This window comes from Fopius arisanus, unplaced genomic scaffold, assembly GCF_000806365.1.
Source record: "Fopius arisanus strain USDA-PBARC FA_bdor unplaced genomic scaffold, ASM80636v1 scaffold00124, whole genome shotgun sequence".
NCBI lineage: Eukaryota > Metazoa > Arthropoda > Insecta > Hymenoptera > Braconidae > Fopius > Fopius arisanus.
Window position 1 is genome coordinate 249,470 of NW_011887863.1, and position 17,552 is coordinate 267,021.

General features: G+C 39.1%; 4 protein-coding genes across 8 annotated transcripts in view; 1 reads left to right on the top strand and 3 right to left on the bottom strand.

Annotated features, from left to right (window-relative positions):
- Window positions 1-8,257, bottom strand: part of LOC105271812 (homeobox protein Nkx-2.4) — a 15,167-nt gene extending 6,910 nt beyond the window's left edge. The window contains exons 1-2 of the mRNA XM_011313572.1: window positions 6,685-8,257; window positions 5,040-5,326 (exon numbers count right to left, since the gene is read on the bottom strand). Of these exons, the coding sequence (XP_011311874.1) occupies window positions 5,040-5,326; window positions 6,685-7,375 (978 nt within the window). The 5' untranslated portion in view covers window positions 7,376-8,257. The remainder of the gene's footprint in view (window positions 1-5,039; window positions 5,327-6,684) is intronic.
- A 1,122-nt stretch (window positions 8,258-9,379) lies between these two features.
- Window positions 9,380-11,346, top strand: Naa80 (N-alpha-acetyltransferase 80). Of its 4 annotated transcripts, none has more exons than XM_011313575.1 (4): window positions 9,380-9,692; window positions 10,502-10,615; window positions 10,729-10,859; window positions 10,972-11,346. In XM_011313575.1, exons 1-4 carry the CDS (start codon window positions 9,652-9,654, stop codon window positions 11,301-11,303), a joined length of 618 nt encoding a protein of 205 aa, XP_011311877.1. In that variant the 5' UTR covers window positions 9,380-9,651; the 3' UTR covers window positions 11,304-11,346. The 4 variants fall into 4 exon arrangements, with proteins under 4 accessions (XP_011311877.1, XP_011311878.1, XP_011311879.1 ...); XM_011313576.1 differs by having other exon boundaries at window positions 9,380-9,564; XM_011313577.1 differs by having other exon boundaries at window positions 9,380-9,548.
- Window positions 11,181-12,356, bottom strand: LOC105271813 (flavin reductase (NADPH)). 2 transcript variants are annotated; one of them, XM_011313574.1, is made up of 5 exons: window positions 12,178-12,356; window positions 11,934-12,098; window positions 11,615-11,836; window positions 11,365-11,541; window positions 11,181-11,271 (listed from the first exon to the last, which is right to left on the bottom strand). In XM_011313574.1, the coding sequence occupies exons 1-4, from the start codon at window positions 12,248-12,250 to the stop codon at window positions 11,396-11,398; spliced, it is 606 nt and encodes a 201-aa protein (XP_011311876.1). In that variant the 5' UTR covers window positions 12,251-12,356; the 3' UTR covers window positions 11,181-11,271; window positions 11,365-11,395. The 2 variants fall into 2 exon arrangements, with proteins under 2 accessions (XP_011311876.1, XP_011311875.1); XM_011313573.1 differs by having other exon boundaries at window positions 11,194-11,288.
- A 314-nt stretch (window positions 12,357-12,670) lies between these two features.
- Window positions 12,671-16,661, bottom strand: Rsph4a (Radial spoke head protein 4a). Its single transcript, XM_011313580.1, has 11 exons — window positions 16,218-16,661; window positions 15,837-16,023; window positions 15,547-15,731; window positions 15,169-15,256; window positions 14,852-15,067; window positions 14,521-14,643; window positions 14,278-14,449; window positions 14,034-14,185; window positions 13,181-13,419; window positions 12,904-13,094; window positions 12,671-12,821 (listed from the first exon to the last, which is right to left on the bottom strand). Exons 1-11 carry the CDS (start codon window positions 16,334-16,336, stop codon window positions 12,736-12,738), a joined length of 1,758 nt encoding a protein of 585 aa, XP_011311882.1. The 5' UTR covers window positions 16,337-16,661; the 3' UTR covers window positions 12,671-12,735.
- Between the last annotated feature and the right edge of the window lie 891 nt (window positions 16,662-17,552).

The following is a 17,552-nucleotide window of genomic DNA, read 5'->3' on the forward strand; positions in this document are numbered from 1 at the left end:
TGTGACAGAAAAAATCCTAAAAAGGTATAAATTATTTGAATGTTTAAATAAATGAGAAAGCATAATTTATGGTGACGAATGAAGGCAGTTCTAGGGGCTGAAAAAAAATATTGACAAAATTCAGCGAAGCATTGGTACATCCACCCTAGCTAGACTTTTAACTTGCGATTAACTCCTGGAACAGGTAATAGACAAACAAAAACCATTTATTCTACCTGAGCTTTAGTCCCCGGGAAGGAGATAAATTTGGCCGACTAATAGACCATTAAATCCGTTAAAATTACAGGGCTGACTTGCTAGTATTTGTAGTCCCTAATTTACCACCTGGAGGGTCAAATTAATATCTCATGATTGTTAACGATGACAACAGACCTGTCGATAAATTACTCGGCTCGTTAATCAGCGATATCACCTAGTGTTTCACCTCTTGAGATGACAAGTGGAGGGGATTGTCCTACCAGTGAGAAATAGGCGTTCAATTGACGTCTGGGTACATAAATTTTCGTCCAACTGATGGATTTTGATCGAGTCAACTTGAAGGTCGTTAACTTTCCACCCACTCTCTGGTGGTGGTTTACCAGTGGTTGTGGACTTCTTTCTCCCCTTCGATATTCTGCCTCCGGGCAATTTAACTCCACCACCCAAATACGACACATTAATGACCACGAGGGGATGTCTGCTGTGACTTCACCAGTCTACCGAGACAATTGTCCTTCAATTGAAAACAAATGTTGTTTCAAACCGATGTGCTCTTTTTTTATCCTCTTCCCGAAATCAATCGCTCACTGAAAAATTTATCTGATCTGCGATAAATTTAGCAAGAAAAATTTTTAAAAACATTTCCTCTCATTTCTCATGTGTCATTTCTCCTCAATAATTTTAACCAGCGGACAACGATGGAATTGTGAAGAAAAATCGCAACGTCAACAATTTTTTTAACTGAAAAAAATTAATGTTGACGAGTCTTGATTATGGAACCTAATTGAGTCGTGTTGACCGAGCAAAGTGGTCTCGGTCTTTTCCACGTACCCAATTGGCAAACACAATACTGTTTTTTCACTTCCCCATTCCTCCGTTGTTATTTCAGAGTCGCTCCACTGAACGAGAATGACTTACGGATTAGTTACACGAATTTATTCGTGTAATGTAATCCGAGAAAATGCTCTCATTCACTGGATTTTTCGCTCAGTGCCCTGATATCTTCGCGCGTAACTATGAGCAACTGAGCGTTAAGTGAAACTCTTTGAACTTGAGCTTTTTCAGGGATTTCTCTTCTGGTTCTTTAGGGCTGTTTTTATTCTACCTTGACTGGGAAATGCCGCTGAGGCGCCAAAAGACGAGCCCCTCGGGAAAATTCCTCCTGTTTGCGGTTGCAATGTATGCACCCTCCTGCATATGTTACTTCAATCAGCATTTTTGCATAGTTTCCTTCATTCGGTGTCTCCTCTACTTCACCCGAAGAGGAAAAAACAGGAAAAATTTCGCATCAATTTTCCTCCTGCAACTATTTTTTTTTTCCAGCGTGTAATCCTCCCATTATTTAACTACCAAAAAATAAAAGAGAAATAAACAATTTTTCATCTACTTGTTTCTCTGTAGGACAATCCCATTAAAGTTTCAATTTTAAAAAGTAAATTGGTAATGAAATTAGAATAAAGTCAGTGAAAGTCAGTGAAAGTTTTGGATGAGGAAATTATTTAAAATAATAAAAATGTAAAAATGGAGTCGATGAAGGAGAAAATCTCTATTGAAATTGAAGTTTAAACATTTGATCGACGTGAATGTCAAGGGAGAAAAGATTCGTGCCGCCGTTACCTCCGGGGGTTTTTGAATCGGCAAAGGCCAAGGGAGTATATATACAAGGGGTTCGGTGGTAGGCAAACCCATTACTATGATTATTATCCTCGTGGCCACGATCGCAAAAGGAGTATATTCCATATCCGTTTTAGCCGCAGCTTCTGCAGTTCCATACAGTTCCCTTCTATAGACTCACTTTCCTAACTCCCTTCTCTCTCCGTCTATAGAAAAATAATGTTGTGTGCACAGCCTATCCTCACCCTCGTCTCTCATTCTTCATCCTCTTCTCTACAAAATTCTCACTCAATTGACGAGAATAAAAGATTTTTTAAGCGAAATTATTTCAATCCCCGAATTATCCCGAGTCGAAAAATCTCATACACTAGATTAATTTATAATTAATTCCTTGTCATTCCCAAAAATCGGAATAAAATTCGATGCAGCCGATACTTCGATTAGGTTTTAATGCAATTAGTGGAAATTATTAGAGATTAATATTTCTTTGTGTGAATGATTTGAGATTTCGGGGAGAAATTTCGCAAAATGGACTGGACTGAAAGAAAAAAAAAAATAATAAATAAAAAAATTGGAAAGGGATGAAAATTACTCTGGCGGTATAATTTCCCTCTAATGCCCCACTCGAAGAGCAGCTGGCTTTTCAGCCAATGACAGCAGTGGAGCCCTGTAAAAAATTTTTTTTTTCTTCTCTCCTTTTTATTCTGTCTCTTCTGCTTTCACCCCCTGTCCCTGTCATGGCGCGCCCTCACCACTCTCAACTTTTGTGCAACAGTAGCGATAATAATAACAACAGCGTTAACAATACGAGGAGTGGCTGGCCAGTAACAATGGGATACTGCACTTAGAAGTAACAATGCCGACGACAAAATGGAGGGACCGCATCTGTGTACCGTGATATCAGGCGCTTTCGGACGGAATCGAGAGGAGAAATGATGGAGAAATCGTCTGTCCCTGTGCCATTTGTCACGTTTTGATTGATCGCACGTGTTATCCAATAATAACGAAATCAATCCTTTCTTCGCGATAAATCTGTACCATTTGTCTTTCACACCGAATTATAGAAAATGATAAAATTCCGTATACGTGACCCATCGGAAATTTTTACGGAAAAATTTTATTAAAACTTTAAACAATTACAATTTTTCATCGATGTTATGTCGTTTTTATTTAGGTTTCCGGTAGAAGGGTTTCCAGAAATTTTTATTGTTCTAATTTGTTGTAATTTTTCAATGAAAATTTTGCAAAATCCAATTTCGAAATAGATGAATTGTAAATGAGGTACCAGTACGTAATATTTGTCGTTATTGTTACTAATTATTTAATAATTCATCACCGAATGATAATAATACATTTTTTTGTTGAAAATTGCGGATAAAATTCAGGGAAATTTCATCGGTATTTTGGAGTACGGTTTTTTTTTAAATGTTTATATTCGTCGAGCTTCGACATGAATTTAATTCTCATCTGTACCAATACCCAGCGCTCATTGCGATCAATAATCCGTAAAAAATCTCAATACACTCGATATCGAAGGGATTAATCTGTATTAAATTTCGGATAATTAGATAACCCATGATACCATTCCCATTATCCCCACCACGATAAAGAGAGAATAGCGATTAAATTTCAAAGTCCTAATAAAATTCAATTTGTCGATAACAATTCCAGAAAAATGCATACCACTGTAATTACAAATTGAATTCAAATTTCCGACAACACATCACAAATTCGGACGGATAAATGTTAAAACATAAATTCGAGCGATTGTAATGGTTCGATAATTGATAAAAAAAAATTATTGCAATTGCAAAAAAACCCCCGGTAAAAAATAAAAAAAATAAAATAAAAGCCAAAACAAAAAAAAAAAAATAATAATAAAAAACTCACATCGCGAATTGCCGAATACGAGAGAGAGTGAGAGAGTAAGAGGTACCAGGGTGAAGTACATTCGAGTGAAGGATAGATACTTCACATTGACTCCTCGATGAGATCCGTTACATCGACGGCTCATTAATTCAAAGACGATCCTCCAACTGTGCTTGCCTCGAGTTTTCCACTTGTACCCCCTCTCAATTTTCCATTCTCATTCCCCTTTTCGCATCATGAGTAAAACTGCACCATCTTATTTACCCCGACAAGTTAGCCACCCAGAAATCTAGTGCATTTCAATCTGATTGCTGTGAGACATGTTATGACGTGACGTGCCTTTTTCAAGTGACAGAGAATGCCCTCGAGAAATTGTAAAACGTAGAGCCTATTTTGAGTGGCTGAGAGGTAGATAGTTGTCCATAGAAAGGACGATGGATTATAACACGTCCGAGTGTCTCGTTTGGTCGCTATTTGTCCCCGGAAGTTTCAGTCCTCAAGTTAGACCCTCGTATCTTTTCCTGATGGCTCGTTATCGAGAAACCTTCAAAGCCTTTCTGATTGCAATCACATCGGTCTTGTTTGCCCGAAAAATGTCCAACTGTACGAAAGAATTCCTGACGACAATCCAACGAATTCGGTGATACTCCCCATTCCACAGACGATTCAGACATCATGTGATGCCTCAGACGAGAGACAGACGACATAGGGGAGACCCCAGGATACAAGCAATGAGTGGCTCGACAATTATTTCGTCAGACTTCAAAATGAAAGGCTCAATTACAGACAAAAAATTATTTTACAACGACAAAGTTCCTCCACCAGTTATGCTTGCCAGATTGAATCTAAAATAACTGGCGTTGATGGAAAACTCGGATAGCTCGAATTTCGGATAAATGTCTATATGAAATAATTTGGAATTGAACTGGTATTGGACGAACGAAATATCGTCGGAATTTATCGGCAGTTTGGGAATCTACAGGAGCGAAATCATCCCCAATGCCGAATGAGATCGATCGAATTAGTTCGATACCTGTCTGTACACTCGTCTGATGGATTTCACATACCTGCAGCGACCCACCCCCCGAGCAATTAATCTGCCGGGCAGTAATTGATCCTTGACACCAGAAGAGGGGCCAGTCCTCAAACCTATCGTATTACCTAATATTGCTGACTACACATAGTTCAAGAACCTTTGAACCCCGAGAATTTCCGCAGCATTGTGCTACCATAGGTGTCTATCATATCACAATTCTCATAGTCTATGTGATACTTTGTACAATAATCATACGTCGTAATTGACAAAGAGATGATAAGAGTTGACAGAGTAAAATAATAAATTCTGTGTTATGTCTTACCTGGGTGGGTGTCAGATGAATGAGCGAAGCAAGATGCTCTCGCTCAGGCGCGCTGAGGTACTTTTGCTGCTTGAATCGCCTCTCGAGCTCGTAAACCTGTGCCTGTGTGAAGAGTACACGTCGTTTTCTCCTCTGTGCCAGAGGGAATTGCATAGCACCAACACCCATACCAACACCAACTCCAACGCCAACGCCCATACCCGATGATTTACCAACGTCGGCCATTGACTGCCCAACTGAACATCCAGCCATGTTACCACCACCAGCTGCACCCATCAGTCTTGATACTGCGTAACATATTTTTTTAAAACAAATACATTCGTTATTACATTTATTATCACTCATTATAACTATTCGATATGTCATTATATGTCATTATATGTCATTACGTGTCATTATGTGCATGATGCTATTTGGAGATGGGGCAATGATCATTGGGCTTTTGATATTTTGTCGATATACCTCGGAGTCATAAAAAATTATAAAGGTCCTCATTGAAATAGATGTCAACCCATCTATCATCACTTCTCCATGAGCATTTGGACAAATCATTATGGATATCGTTGCAGAATTTGAATTTGATCAGTGCTCCTGATCTCTTCGTAATTTTGCTTCAGTGTTCTCATCTATCATGGGAACATTCTTGACTCACCAAGCGGTTGTAGGCGTTGAAAACAAAATAAAGATGATGATGAATCAAATGTAACTGGAATCTCAAAGTTTCAGGCTACTGAGACAAGGCACCCCTCGTCACCGTCCAAGACCCGTCAAATTGACTCTAAAGGTGAGTCTGAATACCCAATGTTTAAGAAAATAGAAAATGCAGTGTCATGGCTGCACATGGGAGGTCCGACGGGAATCTGAATTATTATAATCACAGTGCTTGAGTCAGGTTCTTCAAAAGCGACGGAGAGAAAAAAAAAACTTGAAGAGGGATATAACATCTTCTTTTGAGACGGAAACATTTATCCTTTTTGACATGTCATGTCAATGAAACTGAAAATATTGTCAGATTTTTTTATTAAATTGCACAATCGATTTTCCAATGAAAGACATGTTCGATCCGATAGGAGACCCTACCAGAGCTCCTGTCCATATTTGTTTAACTGAAATCCCCGATTTCGCTCACTTGCCACGCGTCAGCGAATCGATACTCGATTCGGACATCAATGAAGGTGTGTATTTCGTGTCTGAACCAAAGATGCTGAAGATTTACCAACGGGGGATGTGAGTTGGAGAAATGTATTGACACAGCGACGGCATGCGCTGAGGATATTCTTTCAAATATCTGTGGACAGTGAAAGACGAGACCTTACCGAAATCTAACCGAAACCTTAACTTCTTTAACGTCCCTTGTGTGTGGCTACCTCTTTTCTCATATTTTTAGGGGCTCGATGACACTGGGTTTGTCACATAGATGAAATCGATCTATTAGACCCTTTTCTGAAGTACACGAAATGTCAAAACATTTTTATATCTATTGAAGATTACCAGCAGACTGGTAATTCAACAATCATTGCCACAATTATATTTATCGATTATGAATAACAATTGCAGGGAAATTAATATAGAATAACAATTATTTTGTCAAGGATTTTAAATTAAATGGTAATGATGTATGACGGAAAGGTGAAGTTATACTCACTGGCAAATCTGGGATCATTGGTAGTGGTTGGAGCTGGTGCATACCACGGATGATGATGCGACGAAACGGCATGCGATCTCATGGGGTCGGATCCCGTGTGAACGCCTCCACCAACCCCAGGACCCCCATGATGATAAGGCGATAATTCAGCGGTGCAGTACTGATACTGTGAGGTAATCTGCATTGTGGCATACGGATTGCCCATAGCACTCATACCTCCGCCATTGCCAATAGCTGGTCCAGTGCTACTGCCATTGGCTCCACTGACGGGGCCTGGTGTACTGCCACCAGGAGTCGAGCCACCGTGAAGGGGTGGACTTCCACTGCTTGCACTTGAGCTACCAGTGTTACCCACCCTGGCGCCACATGTGTTGGTGTACGGTGATCCCTGGGGATGGGAGATAATGCCAACGCCGACGGCAGCTAGCTCGAGTTTTCGATATGATTCCTCAATCGGCGATAGAATATCCGTGACACTGAATGGTGTTGTATGAGCACCACCACCTGGTACGTGGGAGGCATGTTGTTTTGGTGATAAACTCATCGCCAGGTCGACACCATTGAGGTCCGGTAGAAGACCCGTTTGCTCCATTTGATTCTGCTGCTGCTGCTGCTGCTGGTGCTGATGATAGCTCGTTGCATTGTTGCTACCCTGGCTACCTCCACTGGCTCCACCACTGCCGCCGCTCATCTCGGCGAATTTCACTTCGTCCAGGTACTTCAGTGTCGCGGCTTGTGAAGATGATGTTCTCAAAAAATATACTTATCCGTCTAGATAAGTTGAGCTGAATTAATCAGTACTGGCATTCCGCTGTTGTCATAAGATACTATTGATTTGTACAAAAACATCCTTCACAATAACACCAATCACCATTCAGATTTGATTTCTGTATGCAATCACCAACACCATGTTCCACTGTTCACTTAAATTAAACTGCGAGAAACAAAACTAAAACCGAATAAATCCTCACTGGGTGTCAAAGGCAAACGCTGAAGCCACTGATGTGTCATCAAGCGTCCTGATGATCAACATCAGTGTTGATACCATGTTCTCCAGGAGAATCAAACACTTCACTGGATTGTGCAACCGTTGCTATCACAGGGGAAAATAGGTAAATGATAAAAAAACTATTAATGAGATGATAAATTGTGGAGATTTGCTTTTGGAGGTAGTGGCCGGCTGAGCCGGCCGACGGCCGACTGAAATCACCCAGTGGGTCTTTGAGTCCTTGGACTCTGCTCGATAGACGATGGGTAGATGTACCACTCAACTCTCTTCGCCTCCACCTTCACCGAGGATACACTCACTCTCCGTAGAGAGGAGCACCCGAGGTTTCTATGGATAGACGCGGATGGATGGGCTTAGGCTGCGTTGGGTTTGGATGGATGGATGAATGAATGGAGAGGACTGTTGGGTTCCTGGAGAGGTCCTCACGGCCGCTTAGACCCACTCGACCAACGTTTCGCCCTTGCCTCGGCTCCTCGCCTCGCTTGTTCGACCGATGGTGCCTACACACCAGTTTCGCCTCTCTCGCGTTATACCCGTAGCACGACACGATGAGTGGAGTACCCACTACGGAGAAGTGCCTGGTACCAAGAGTCGTGATGAGATGTCCCCTTTTGCATGTGAGAGGCCTATACGAGTTTTCAATGGTGAGAGGAGAGGGGGGGTCCAATGGGGGAGGGGAACGGTGACAGGGGGACTGGTGGTTGACGATAGGAGGTACCCCACCATTGGTTGGACTCGACCAATCGAAAGTCTGGCTGCGCGCTATTGGCTCTCGATTTTTGGTGGTGGTGGCACGGGGAATTGCGGGATTGGTTTGTGTTGTTGATGTCGAGGACTTCAGCTGCCTATCCGAATCGGCGCTCTCGTGAAGGGAGAGGAGTGGGGAATTAGATGACGCCATGGCCACCCAGAACTGGTACAGCCCACCTGAAAATTACCATCGCCGGTGAAAAATTCGAACGGCACGTGAGACGACATGGGGGTCTCGGGCTGGGAGATGTACTCCGTTCGTGAAAGTTGACGGAGTGGGTGGGGGGAGTAATTAGCTCTAGATTGGTCATCATGCGAGGAAAATGCCGCGGCATGGACCATTTTTTTTTCTCCTGGCCACTACAGATTGACCGGTTAAATAGAAAAATATGAAGTATTGTTTTTAATAAATTAATTAATAATTTAATAAACAATTGCATTCGTTCGGCGACGAATGCAATTATTTTTGATAATTGGGGGAATTTTTTTCTAATTTTTTTTCTGTTAAATGGAAGTGCTAATACTGTCGTTTCTGGAAAAGGCTAGATGGGTCCGTGTCAAGTGAATTTTTCAATTATACAGTTAAAAGAAGAATTGATCCGTAAATATGAATTTTTGCAAATTTTTTTGTAAACAAAAATATCGCGAAATCATCAGAAATTTTCTCGGAAATATTCATCATTGAGGGTAAAACATAAAATGGTAAACGAAATATTTTTTCGATTAATCCACCACTGTCTGGAGAATCTGCTGTACCGATCGGTATTTTCGGCAGATAATCTTTGAAGAATAAAATAGAAATCTACTGTGGTGCAATCACTGGAGGATAATTATTGCTGATGGATAAGATACCGGATATAGGTAATTCTCGAGAGTTGTATACCTCCACCTTGCATCGATTAATCGAATCAATAGCTCGAGACGATAGATACGCGTTATAATTTTCCATTTTCAGTCCCCGCGACAGGTTCCTCTGTAATTATGACAGAAATAGACGTCAAAGACACATTGCTCTGTTTTTCGGTGGGACCTTGTAACATCGGAAATTCTCAGTGGAGATAGCACAGTTACTCTTGTATGATTTATCGTTTTATCGTTGATTGTAGTGAGTACTGAACTGAGTGAGTGCAATGAACTTAACCACTTGATTCATCGAATTCCTGTGAAATAATATTTCTAATAATTCATAATTCAGTGAAAATATTGGAATGAGATTGGGCGTTCTATCCAGTGGGATTGACATAATTTTGTAATATTTTTTTCAATTTCTACTACTATTTTTGCTTAAATCTATTTATCAATGACACGAGTGACAGTTGAATCTGTCATCGCGTCGATATATCAGGGACGAAGGGGCGTAAGTGCTGTCGATTTACCATGCTCATACGCTTTTTCAGTTCTGAAGTGCGGAATTAATGGAAATGAGTCACAAAATCAGTTTTTATTCAAGAATGTCGTATTTATGGGAACTGAGTGTATTTTAGATTTATGGGCGGAGTTCACACTATTTTAGAATGGAACTCGGAATAGTTATCATTGAGGCACACGACTGTTTCCTATTGGATGGGAATTCTATTCGCGATTTGATCTTCCTAAGTCATAAGTGAAGATATTCTCGGGGTGAAAGTCATTATTAATAGACTGAAAATAGAATTATTTCCAATTATTTCTTTTCCATTTAAAAATTTTACTATTCAAGTAATTTTACTATTCAAATTTCGACAGTTCAGTTTCTATTTTTATTTTCCTCCCACGCAGGTACCTAAAACCATGTACTATATTCCGAATTTTCTATAAAATTTATCTCATTGAAATATTTCTGTAGAAATTCCCAGTTTTTTCTTTCACTGCTCTGTTCGTTGATTAAGCAATCTAAACCAGAGTCTTAAAATATTTTCAAAATGAATGGGGATGGGACAAAATATTTTGAATCACTTGCCTGGTATGTGACTAATCCAAAATTTAATAAGTATTCCATCACTAAATATTACATCTGTAAACGAGTGTTTCTTTCTCACAAAGTTTCCATATTGAATTATGTATTTTTATTTACCTTAGGGAGATGGTGAACCCCAGTTTATATACAATAATTCCAATGCACGAGCGTCCAGACTTGCTCAAGGAAACCTCAAGCCTCATCAATTCACAATGGCCTGCCAGTGAACGTAGACGGTGAGAAAAAGGAATATTGCATACTCCAATCAATTTTAATCACTCCAATTCCTATCGGTTTTTCTAGGAAATTTCTCGACTCGGATTTTTCATTCTATTTCTATTATTTACAGAATCCAAACACTGAAGGCTTCATGTGATAATTTCCCGATAAATTTGATACTTTTGAAAGATGACAGAGTAATCGGACACTGCAAAATATCGAAGATACCGGCAATGGAGGACAGTTGCTACATGGAAACTTGTAATTATCTTCATGACAACTGTCTCCAGAAAAATGAATTAGAAAAATTTTTCTGGAGACCATTAACTTGGCCGTTTTTAATGATTGGTCTGAATATCTGAATTGATTTCAGTTGTGATTGATCGTGAACACAGGTCCCAGGGGCTGGGCTCCAAGCTCCTCCAAGCAGCTGGAGACCTGATGTCAAAGAAGGGAATAAAGAATTCATTCCTCTCAACAAAAGGCCAAGAAAAATTTTATTCTAAAAATGGATATAGAGTCTGTGAAGCAACGGAAATACTGGCGACGTGGCGTCGGGGTCTTCCGGAGTTACCCTTTATCAAATCTAATTCATCATGTAAATTCTTTAGTCCACCACCACCACCAATGCCAAGGCATCGTTTCGTAACGCCGCAAACGGTTGTGCTTTATCCTGGAAGAACGCATATGCTAAAACATTTATAGTATTATCATCATTACCTCTGAAATATATATATATTTTTTTCAACCGATGATGCTTCATTACCTGCGTCTCGTACATGAAAATATTTTATCTCTCAAGTGCATTCGGCAATCCCACAAAGTTGTTGATGATGTTCTGATTGGTCCAAGCAGTCAACCAGAAATTTTCCAAGATCATGTTTCGATATCACACGCCCTGGGGATTCGTCGTGTTTTACTGTGAATTTTCCACCCGGAGTCTCTGTGAATATGGGGAAAGAGTTATCGCATTTAAAAGTTACATTCATTACTGATTGAGGAATTGATGAATTCACCTGCTATGCGAGGTGGAAAGACGGCAACCCACTTTAATTCACTCGCTTTCAGAACATTGAGCATCCTCTCGTGCTCATCGACGATGTCCTGAAAAATTCTTGGAATGTCATCCGGTTTATAAAAGAGGTACACTGATAAGCAGACTGATATCGCTTCCACATTAGTATTTTTCATGGCTGCGATGATGTTTTTCATGCCTTCAGACAGCACTGTTGTTGGACCTTGAAGATTAAAAATACGTTGATAGAAATTGGAAAATTGGAAAATCGAGGAGGTATAATAATAAATCTTTTAAATGAAAAGCAATAATTTTTATACTCAAGTCATTTCGGGTTCCCAATATTACAACAACACCCTCTTGACCAGCAACAGCATTTTCAACTTCCTCAGCATTCTGGACATCTCCAACAACAATATCTACCTTCCTACTCAAATGGTTCGGAATTTTTGCTTTATCACGCACAAACACTCGCACCTGAAGTCCTGTAAAATAACAATAAAAATTTCACCCATTGTCAACATCACGAGTCATTAATAATCCTGAGATAATTATTATCATTACCTTTTTCGACAGCGTACTCCAGGGCGCAAAGACCGGTCATCCCGGTGGACCCAAACATCACAACTTTCTTCATGGCGATTTGTAATGTGTTCCAACTATCCTATTCCGACGAAGAAGACACACCCTCTATAAAATCACGAAGCTCACACCACGTCACTACTGAGATTAAAAAACGGTAGGTTCACGCTGGGAAATCCCGCGACCGCTGTGTGATCGGTCCGGTAGGTGCTGACATCTGAAGGATTTTTGGATCATTTAATGATAACAGACTTGATAAGACTAAATACTCTCTCTCTTGATTGATCGAATAAAAAGACTCAAAATTTAATTTTTCATATCACATCACGCATGTGGAAATTTTTTTTAAATATTCCAAATTATCCAAATCAATTTTTTTATTTTAAATATGACGGGTAATTATAGAAAAAAAAAATTCAATAATAATAATATTAATTACACCATCAATATAAAAAAGTCAATTATAATTCATCATGTGTGGATGCGTAATGGAATTATTTCATTACAGATGACGTGTTTTTTTTAAATCTGCAAGATTATTCAATTGTTCAAAGAATCTTCATCCACGTCCCCGTCCTCATCCTCCTCATCCTCCCCGTCTTCGCTCTCCTCATCCTCCTCACCACCTAAAATGCACCCAATATTCAACTAAAATTCATAGACATCCATTCACTCATTGATCGTGTGAAATAATGAATGAAATTTCACCCGCATCAGCCAGTTTCGTGGGTGGCAAGTGGGCGATTCGATAAGCCTCTTCCGCTTCGAAGCTCGGCTCAATCATCTCCATGATCTCAGGGCCAACCTGATACTGCTCCTGCACAGCAGGCATCACCGGTGGTGCATAGGATTCGATGCTGAATTTATGGCCAGTCCCCACGTAAAAATTGCCGAATTTCCTGGACAACCGACGACAAGGAATAATCAAATTTTAAGAGAGGAGTCGATTGATCAGTGAAAAAAATAATTGATAGACTCTTTTTACTTGTCCTTGGCGAACGCAACAGCTCCTGGCCAGAGGTTGGACCTCACGACCGCGAATGCTGTATCTTCTTGGATTCTGGAGGACAAACGAGTGGTCCAGGGTGGAATCGTGCCAATCAGACTGTCTTCTGATAAAGGTGACAGTAGAGACGGCCCCGTTTCCTTGGGAATCTTTTTATCCTCGCTTTTTTCGGAGTCCTCCTCAGATTCATCTTCCTCTTCCTCTTCTTCTAGTTCTTCCTGTCTCGCAGCAGTAAAAAAATATATAATTATCGGTATTCCTAGATAAATCTAGATTGCCGATTTTTTACACGTGTTTTACTGTTTCAGGGCTGAATTCTCAGTCGATTACAACGAAAATCTAATCAACTTCCTATGACGAGTTGGAAAGTTTGCGCTTTTTTTTCGACGAATCACGCGATAAATGGATAAAGTATCAAATTAAACAGTTAGAATTCAGTCTATATTCATTCAGAAAAATTCGACTAAAATATCAATGAATTGCATTTTTTAAAAATAGCAATGTTATAAAAAAATTCATAAAAACAAAATTCCACTTCAATTATCCCATAAAAATCGTGAGAAATCAAACAATTGTTATTTTAAACATTCTTGAATATGGATTAATTAAAACATAAGAGTAATATCAAATTGAATTTCCGGGTTTTCCTATGATAAGTTGAAAACTTCTATCCTCCCATTTTTCCAGGAATTATACGATAACTGGAAAGATAATGGAGTTAAAAATAGTTGAAATGCAGTTCACCAAGTGAGAGACCCTGACAATGAATAAAAAATTAGTTAGGAGAGAGTAAGAAAATTTATTTAAGTGCATCCATGAATAGTTGATTCACCTGAGGTGATTCTTCACCCCCTGGATTCCACCAGATCGTTCGACCCTGTTCGAGGATGTAATCGACGTGGTGACACCAGTTGGCTAGAGATGAATCCGTCAGCTCTTTCGTGGGAAGGGGATCGTAATGAGGATTCACTGATATTTCTCCACCTTTAGGAATTTTATCGGTCAATAATTTTCATTTATTTAAATGGGATTGGCAGTTTTGAATGAATAAATCTTTGGACGAATGTAGTAAAAACCATTCTCATTCTCTTCCTCCTCCTCATCTATCTCCTCTTCTTCAATCTCTTCCTCATCCTTGCTAAATGTAAAATATCCAATTGGCGAGACTGAAGTACTTGCAGTGATTCTTGCAATCTGGGCCCTCAAATAATTCTTTTCAACTCCCGGATACGCCGGGTACGTGGAAATCTGGGAAAATTGAATTGAGCGTCAGACTGCGTCGAGCTGTGAATTTTTCATAAATAATTAATTGTTCTTACGGGGGTCTCCAGACACCCGGTGAAGTGACGGAGAATTTTCCGCGAGATGATGATTTGCTCTGGCGTGACTGGGGGGAGTTCTACCCAGGGATCCTGTCCCGGCGAATTGCAAATAAAATAAACCTGCAATAATTAACAACAAAGGATTAGATCAGCATCAAACATATGAAACCTTTGAATTTAATTCCTAAGGGAATAAGAAATAAAATATTTAAAATTAACAAAAATTAACAATCATTCACTTTTCTTGTCATGAATTTTTTCCATCTTTTAAAAAATATGCGTGGCGACTTCGAAATTGATTTTCTCATTTTTTTTTTTGCAACTTCACTTTTTTATTTGCTCCAGTTCCAATAGCTTCGCTCGGAATGACAACCCTCTCCTCACCCTCCTCCAACGCTGGAAACACGGATTCTAAAGTGCTCCTTTCATCCTCATAATCCTCTCCACTAACATTCGCACCAGAATCCTCAACGTCTCTTTCATCCTCATCAATAGTCTTCTCATTGCTCTCATCTCGCTTCTCGACCCCACCTGTCTCCAATTGCTTAACGAAAGTGGTGGATCATAAAAAAAAGTGAGGAGAAAGTAACGAGGAGAAGGATCTGCGAACCCTTTTGTTCCTCAATGATTTTTACAACTTCTCACCTCAAGACGACGTGAAATCTCCGACTGCGACAATTCTCCCTCTACTACATAGTAATTCAACGGTTTTCCAAGTATTTTACCCCAAAATCTGTCAATAATTATTTAATTGAATTAAGAAATAATAATTATCTCGTGACGCGGTGAACCAATATAAGTCGACTTAGCACCTCGATAAGTTGCACGGGAATATCACCGAAAATAACGAGAAATAAAAAATTTCTTCAATTACCTTTTTTGCAGGTCTCAATTAGACCTACAAAAAAGATTCTGATGAAAATTTTAGTAGGTCTGAAAGATCTCGAGATTTTCCTTGATTACTGGCCAATAACCGAATGGAGTTGATGTGATCTATTTTTTTGTCGTAATTTCATCTTTCACCTGACGTTGATGATCGGTTGTTCTCTCATGAGTCTCCTAATGGTCAAATTTAAGATTACAATATCAGACTTGGGAAAACCAACATCGATATTCTCGAGATAAGAAAATAAATCCATCAAGTCCGGCGGTACATTTTCAGTTTCATCGTTCAACTCATTTACATAATTCTCGTTCTCTCTCGGTACCTAGTAAAAAAAAAAGCCAGTATTATCTATTCATTCATAAACCTCACTCTGGGTTTAATCAGGCTTTGTCAGGTCTGGAATTAAAAAATAAAGGAAATAAAATACTCGGAAAAGTTTAATAAGCTTTTCCGCTTCGGTGTACTCGGGTGGTGGAAGGTACAGATCGTGAAGATTCGATTTTACTCTCAGTCTTTCTTCTTTTAATTCTTTACTGTAGTTTTCGAATAAGTCCACCGCATTCTTGGGCCTTTCTGATAGAATTTTCGCCAATAACTCTGATAAATGGTCGTACCTAAAAATGGAAAATTCATCAACTCAAAATTTGTCCTCTTCCACCCCTGAATATCAAAAAATATGACAGTACATTTGCATTAAAAAATTCCCTCGCAGAATCATAATCATAAGACACTTGAAGTTTTTTTTTTTTAATTAAAAAACGATGCACGTCTCTTTAATCATCAAAATTATTAAAATTCATTAACTCACAAACAATCACCAGACTCGCTGCTACGTCTCATGAGAAACATCTTGCCTCTTTGAATATCATGCTGAATCGCTGGCAATTCTGGTACAGGAGTTTCATCAATGTCATATGAATTAGCCATTACGATTACTAATCAATGGATTCCCCTCCCCCCAATGTCACTTGACAATGTTCATTAAATATCTCACACGCTCTATTGGAAAAACTGTGATAAAAACTCGAACGTACAAAAGCGGATGGAAATTTGACGTAAACTATCCTCTCGTATCTCATTTGTCTTTCTTCCACATTTTTTTTTCTCTTCTACACGAAAATGTCTCTCTCATCTACATCCGGTCACAGCTTTCGGGCTATCGAATCACTGTAATGTAGTCTGTCATGGGCTTATCAGCGCGACCCAATTAAATTAACGATTCCTTAGCAGGCCAAAAATGCTTGTCAAAACGGTTAAAATTAAACTGTCGATAAGACATTTGTTTCTTCCAAGTCAAATAATCAAATTAAAAAAAAACACTCATCCCGTATTTTTCGCTCCATTACGCTAAAAAATAGAAATTACACATTTTTTTTTCTACACGAAGAAACTTTAAAAAATGGAGATGTTACATTTACAAAATGACGCGTAAGAAATAATAACTAAAGAAAATAAATAATAATATATAATTTCCTCCTGTTTGTATAAAAATACTGAAAAAGGATTTTTTCCTTTGAATTTCATAAATTTTCGCGCACTTTTCTGTTTTCCTGAAAATATGGGGGTTTTAGCGGTAGATAGGCGAAAAATAAAAATCGACGACTGATAAGAGAATTAATTTTTGAACGAGTCAGATCGGTCGAGATGAATCAGTTAATGAAATGTGGAAGTGAAAGATATAAGAATGAAAGCTCCAGCAAACACGCGCTCAAACCAAAGTATTTTATCGCCTCTCCGCACATCCTGGTTACACTTCTCTAATCGGGTTTTCTAAATGGGACGCAGAGTGGTCTCGAGGACATTGTCCATTTCCTCTCAGTTTCCCACTGTCATTCGCTATACCACCCCCGCTAAGTACTATATCTCATTATTTCGTCATCGTTAAATTAATAAACGTACAAAAATAACGAGAATAACAAAGTGGTGTTTATTATTTTCCTCGCGAATTATCAATTTTTCCTCCGGAATGTCAGTATTACGATTGGTATTTAACTTGTGTATTTTATTTATCCAACCAAGTGATTCCGCCCGAAAAGAATCGGGGAATGCAATTTTTGTTAAAATATTAAAACTGCTCAAGAATTAATGGCACGAGTCAATTAATTAATTACCATGAATAGACTCTGTAATTTTCAACATAGCG

Coding starts and splice junctions, on each gene's coding strand:
- Naa80 (XM_011313575.1), top strand. CDS start 9,652: ATGAGATTGGGCGTTCTATCCAGTGGGATTGACATAATTTT. Junction 9,693..10,501: donor AGTGGGATTGACATAATTTT/GTAATATTTTTT, acceptor TATTTACCTTAG/GGAGATGGTGAACCCCAGTT. Junction 10,860..10,971: donor CAGTTGCTACATGGAAACTT/GTAATTATCTTC, acceptor AATTGATTTCAG/TTGTGATTGATCGTGAACAC.
- LOC105271813 (XM_011313574.1), bottom strand. CDS start 12,250: ATGAAGAAAGTTGTGATGTTTGGGTCCACCGGGATGACCGGTCTTTGC. Junction 11,837..11,933: donor GGGAACCCGAAATGACTTGA/GTATAAAAATTA, acceptor TTAATCTTCAAG/GTCCAACAACAGTGCTGTCT. Junction 11,542..11,614: donor CTTTCCACCTCGCATAGCAG/GTGAATTCATCA, acceptor CCATATTCACAG/AGACTCCGGGTGGAAAATTC.
- Rsph4a (XM_011313580.1), bottom strand. CDS start 16,336: ATGGCTAATTCATATGACATTGATGAAACTCCTGTACCAGAATTGCCA. Junction 15,257..15,546: donor CAACCGATCATCAACGTCAG/GTGAAAGATGAA, acceptor AATTATTGACAG/ATTTTGGGGTAAAATACTTG. Junction 14,450..14,520: donor CCGGGTGTCTGGAGACCCCC/GTAAGAACAATT, acceptor CAATTTTCCCAG/ATTTCCACGTACCCGGCGTA.